This window comes from Salvelinus sp. IW2-2015, unplaced genomic scaffold (genome assembly GCF_002910315.2).
Source record: "Salvelinus sp. IW2-2015 unplaced genomic scaffold, ASM291031v2 Un_scaffold537, whole genome shotgun sequence".
Taxonomy (NCBI): domain Eukaryota; kingdom Metazoa; phylum Chordata; class Actinopteri; order Salmoniformes; family Salmonidae; genus Salvelinus; species Salvelinus sp. IW2-2015.
This window is the reverse complement of record NW_019942569.1, coordinates 571,937-577,543: the sequence shown is the minus strand read 5'-3', so window position 1 is coordinate 577,543 and position 5,607 is coordinate 571,937. Positions and strand designations below refer to the sequence as shown.

The 5,607-nt window shown below is 43.6% G+C and overlaps 2 protein-coding genes across 2 annotated transcripts in view; both read left to right on the top strand.

Annotated features, from left to right (window-relative positions):
• LOC112068464 (unconventional myosin-Vc-like) overlaps nucleotides 1-4,050 on the top strand; it is a 42,432-nt gene extending 38,382 nt beyond the window's left edge. The window contains 5 exon segments of the mRNA XM_070438167.1: nucleotides 700-829; nucleotides 1,489-1,514; nucleotides 2,433-2,581; nucleotides 2,794-2,874; nucleotides 3,046-4,050. Coding sequence (XP_070294268.1) covers nucleotides 700-829; nucleotides 1,489-1,514; nucleotides 2,433-2,581; nucleotides 2,794-2,874; nucleotides 3,046-3,201 — 542 coding nt within the window. The 3' untranslated portion in view covers nucleotides 3,202-4,050.
• A 559-nt stretch (nucleotides 4,051-4,609) lies between these two features.
• gnb5a (guanine nucleotide binding protein (G protein), beta 5a) overlaps nucleotides 4,610-5,607 on the top strand; it is a 5,623-nt gene continuing 4,625 nt past the window's right edge. The window contains exon 1 of the mRNA XM_070438166.1: nucleotides 4,610-4,841. Within this exon, the coding sequence (XP_070294267.1) occupies nucleotides 4,706-4,841 (136 nt within the window). The 5' untranslated portion in view covers nucleotides 4,610-4,705. The remainder of the gene's footprint in view (nucleotides 4,842-5,607) is intronic.

Here is a 5,607-nt window from a genome sequence, read left to right as displayed (position 1 = left end):
TCGTCGCGCTGATGGCCCTCGCTACATTATTCGCCCCAACCCACTGCTCCAAGTCATCTATAAGTCTATGCTAGTAAAAGCTCTGCCTTATCTCAGCTCCACTGGTCACGGATAACAACACCCACCCTTACCTCCTCACGTCAATTTGCACACCACTGTATTATAGACAATATTTTTTATATTGTGTTATTGACTGTACGCTTGTTATTCCATGTTAACTCTGTGTTGTTGTTTTTGTGTCGCACTGCTTTGCTTTATCGTTGACCAGGTCGCAGTTGTAAAAATGAGAACTTGTTCTCCAACTAGCTTCCTGGTTAAATAAAGGTGAAATAAAAATGTTTAAATAAAAATGATGGGATGGGCAGACAGATGGGGGGGTCAGAGTGGGGGGCGCGTTTCAACTAGTGGCGATTGGTCAGACAAGTAGGGTGGGGGCATGTGTGTTTTTGTGTGTGGGTTTGTATGTATATGTATGTGTATGTATATGTGTGTGTGTTTTGTGGTGTATATATGTGTGTGTGTGTGTGTGTGTTGACACTTGTGTGTGTGTGTGTGTTGTGTGGATTGCTGTGTGTGTGTGTGTGTGTGTGTGTGTGTGTGTGTAAAGCAAAGGATCAAACTTCCCTGCTTGGACAATTGTGGTGTTTCACAGGATTGATTCTTTGACCTGTGTCATTTCCACCAGTTTATATTAAACTCATCTAACTGTGTGTATGTGTGTTGTCCAACAGGCTGTGAAACAGACCTTCTTCCTGGTGGGTGCGGACACACTCAACAACATCCTGCTACGCAAAGACATGTGCTCCTGTAGGAAGGGCATGCAGATCAGGTAGGGGACAGAATGTGTGTGTATCCGTGTATGCGCGTGTGTGTGTGTGTGTATGTTGAACAAGAAAAGAGGAAGGAAGAGAGAACCAGGGAGGAAGAGAGAACCAGGGAGGAAGAGAGAACCAGGGAGGAAGAGAGAACCGGGGAGGGAGAGAGAACCAGGGAGGAAGAGAGAACCAGGAGAGAACCAGGAAGGAAGAGAGAACCAGGGAGGGAGAGAGAACCAGGGAGGAAGAGAGAACCAGGAGAGAACCAGGGAGGAAGAGAGAACCAGGGAGGAAGAGAACCAGGGAGGGAGAGAGAACCAGGAGAGATCCAGGGAGGAAGAGAGAACCAGGTTGTTGGTAACACCAGTACCTTTCTGTGTTTTTCCAGAGGTAACACCATAACTGGTCTGTCTTGTCTTCCAAGGTTTCGTTGTAACACCAGTTTACCTGTCTGAGTTTTCCAGGATACAATCAGTACCTGTCTGTCGTTCCAGGGTGAACACCATGTTACCTGTCTTGTGTTTTCCAGGGGTCTAACTATCAGTTACCTGTCTGTCGTTTTCCAGGTCTAACATCAGATTTAACCTGTCTTGTCGTTTTCCAGGTCTAACTACGTCAGTTACTGTCTGTTTTCCCAGGTGTAACCGTCAGTTACCTGTCTGTGTTTCCAGAGATGTAACACCAGTTATACCCTGTCGTGTTTTCCAGCGTGTAACCATCAGTTACCTGTCTATGATTTCCAGGTATCTAACATCAGTTACATGTCTTATGTTTTTTCCAGGTCTATACACCAGTTACCTGTCTGTGTTTTCCAGTTGCAAACACCAGTACCTGTCTGGTGTTTTCAGGTCTAACACCATTAACCTGCTCTGCTGTTCCAGGTGTAACACCAGTACCTGTCTTGTGTTTTTCAGTGGTAACACCAGTTAACTGTCTGTGTTTTCCAGTGTAACACCAGTTACTGTCTGAGTTTTTCAGTTGTAACATCATGTTACCTTCTGTGTTTTCCAGGTGTTTTAACACCAGTACCTGTCTGTGTTTTTCCAGGTGTAACACCAGTTACCTGTCTGTGTTTTCCAGGTGAACATTCAGTTACCCTGCTGTTTTTCCACGTGCTAACTACAGTTACCTGTCCTGTTGTTTTCCAGTGTCCAAAACACGTCAGTTACCTGTCTGTGTTTTCCAATGGTGGTAACACCAGTTACCTGTCTGTGTTTTCCAGGTTGCCTAACACCAGTTACCTTGTCTATGTTTTCCAGGTGTAATACATCAAGCTCTTAACCTTTCATGTTGTTTTCCAGGTGTTTAACACCAGTTTACCTTTGTCGTGTTTCCAGGTGCCAACACATCAGTTAAACCATGTCTGTGTTTCCAGGCTGACAACCAGAATTACCTGTCTAGTGTTTTTTCCAGGTGGCGTACACCAGTTACCTGTCTGTGCTTGTATTCCAGCGGGTCTTTAACATCAGTTAACCTGTCTGTGTTTAGGTCTAACATTCAAGTTACCTGTTGTGTTTCAGTACGTGTAACATCAGTTACTTGTCTATGTTATCCAGGTGTTAACATCAGTTACCTGTCTGTGTTTTTCCAGTTCTAACATAAACAATTACTCTTGAGCGTGGCTAAAGGAGAAGGAACTAGTGCAGGGTACCATGGCTACTCTGAAGCCTCTGTCTCAGGCTGCCTGGCTGCTGCAGGTCAACAAGACCACTGATGACGACATCAAAGACATCACAGAGCATTGCTCAGAACTCAGCCCTGTACAGGTACTGAAGCGGCAAGTAGCCTGGCGGCGAAGTGCGTTGTGCGAGTGTACCCAAAGATCGCTGGTTCAAATCCCCTAGAAAAAATCTGCCGATGTGCCCTTGAGCAAGGCACTTAACCCTAATTGCTCCTGTAAGTCGCTCTGGATAAGAGCATCTGCTGAAATGTAATCAAAAGCATGTTTAAATGAATCTTGTTTACCGCCCTGTTCTAGATTGTCAAGATTTTGAACTCTTACACGCCCACTGATGATTTTGAGAAAAGGGTGGCACCGTCATTCGTCCGCAAAGTTCAGGTAAATCTCGATCCTATGACAAGGATCAGGAGCACCTGCTTTTTTACACAGTTTGAAGTATCATTACATTTGAATTATTATTACATTTGAATTACTAGAAATTATATAATTTTAATCACAACGTCTCCATGAACTACATCTATGAAAGTTATTTATTTCCCTTGTCCCCAGGGCTTGCTCCAAGACCGTGAGGGGGGATGCTCCCAGCTGATGCTGGATACCCAGTATCGTTTCCAGGTCACCTTCCCCTTCACCCCGTCCTCTCAGGCCCTGGAGCTACTGCAGATACCATCCAGCCTCAAACTGGGCTTCCTCACCAGGATCTAACCTCTAACCTCTGACCTCTGACCCCTTCACCCCGTCCTCTCAGGCCCTGGAACTACTGCAGATACCATACAGCCTCAAACTGGGCTTCTTCACCAGGATCTAACCCCTGACCTCTGACCCCTTCACCCCGTCCTCTCAGGCCCTGGAGCTACTACAGATACCATCCAGCCTCAGACTGGGCTTCTTCACCAGGATCTAGTGATCTCTGTGGTGTTAGAGAAGCGGTCCAGTAACCTCAAGGTGGCTGGTTTTTAATCCCAGTGATGATTGGGGAAAAGCTGGCAGGAGTGAAGTTGCCACTTTCTACTAGAGTCTCAGGTGGCTCCGACTGCCATTGTGTCCTTGAGCAAGGCACTCCTAACCAATCAATCAATCAAATGTATTTATAAAGCCCTTTTTACATCAGCCGATGTCACAAAGTGCTATACAGAAACCCAGCCTAAAACCCCAAACAGCAAGCAATGCAGATGTAGAAGCACGGTGGTTCTAGGGACGCTGCTCTAAAACCATCCTTTTACAATCATCACAGTAATTATGGAYCCAAATAACCAAAGATCCTTTGTAAAAAAAATGAGTTTTTTGATTTACACTTGTTATACAGTTTGATAGAAATATKAAGACGACTCCTGACTGATGTCCGGTGTACAGCACAAATGCAGATGCTGTTGCAGAGTGATTTTCTAAAGTTTGGTAGTATAACGAGAAACCTTACTTCTCACTTCCTGTGAGATGACAAATGTGAACTGTGTTGTTTTTTTTATATTGTCTGTGTAAATTGAGAATGTGACCACTCAATGTTATTGAGTACCATGCACAGTAAATATAATATGGCTTGTTTCTTGTTTTGAAGGGGGGGGGGGTATTATGCCACATATAAGTATTTAATATTTAAATTATAAAAACATGTGCCTAAAATTAATTATATGAATAAAATATTGTATTAGTTGATAATGTTTCTATTTGTAAGGATTTTTTTTTACACAACTGCAAATTTATATACAGGAGCACTTTAGACCTGCAAATGATACAGTAGGACCAGTGTTAGTCCAAACCTCTCTTTTTGATACAGTAGGACCAGGGTTAGTGCAAACCTCAATTTGTTTTTAGAATTCATTTACAACATTAGTGGTCATGGCTGTTTAATAAATGTATCGTAGCTATTCGTGCAGTGGAGGATCTAGCACCACTGCCAGTGGCAGCTTCCCTACTAGAGGCAGCTTCCCTACTAGTGGCAGCTTCCCTACTAGAGGCAGCTTCCCTACTAGAGACAGATTCCCTACTAGTGGCAGCTTCCCTACTAGAGGCAGCTTCCCTACTAGAGGCAGCTTCCCTACTAGAGGCAGCTTCCCTACTAGAGGCAGCTTCCCTACTAGAGGCAGCTTCCCTACTAGAAAACTGAGCGATCATCTTTTATCTGACGTCATGACAGCTGAATCAGCTGCGAGCCTTCAGTTTGCAAAGAGCCTTTTTTGCCGCCCCGACGCTGCTCTGACAACGGGAATATATGAGATTTTCCATAAACCCTGAAATGGCTACACAGGAGGTACAACCGAATGAGACTCTSACTAACCTAAAAGCAGAATCGGATACGTTGAAAACGAAGCTTGAGGACGAAAGAGCGAAACTACACGATGTCGAACGTGAGTGGTGCTGAAAATGAGAGGAGAGGGGAAGGGAGAAGGAAAGGCCCCGCGAATTAAAACATAGTCTGCCTTCCAAATAGGATTGCATGACACATGTAAACACGACCATAATATTATAATAGATATATATTGTGAATTTGTCATATTGCTATTATTAGGCCACAGTGCATTGAATCGGTCATTTGAAGAAAATGTATTATTTTTTGCATAATTTGTAAATGGTTTATTTGTAGCCACTTGCTCGCCCATATTTTATTATTTTTAACTTGTCGGATTTGTTCAGATGACAAGATGCATAGAAAGGCTATGTGTCTATTTCCATCTGCAATTAGACATATAGCCTAGGCTGTGGTTGAAATTTCTCCTTGTATTTGCCATTGACACTCAAAAGCACCGTTTTATTATAGCCTAGCCCAGATGGTGGTTTTGTAGCATTATGCATATTCATCCGTGATTTATGCTTGGCTGGTCGATCTGGTTGAGAYCAGAGAGATTAATGTAACATCTCCAACCGTTTACTGCACGTTCATCCCCAACACGATGAGGTGGATTATTTCTAGAACACATTAAGACCGCGCGCGTGCTATGATAACCACAGGCAAACGTCGGGATTTTCGTCCCTATAACAACCAGTACACTAACGTACGTTAGCTAATACTAGTCCCCTATAATTTACCACTCTAGATTGGTTAGATTGATCTCTACAATAGTTGATTGATCCCTTACAACAGTGCCCTAATGTCGGATATTGGTCCAGAACTAA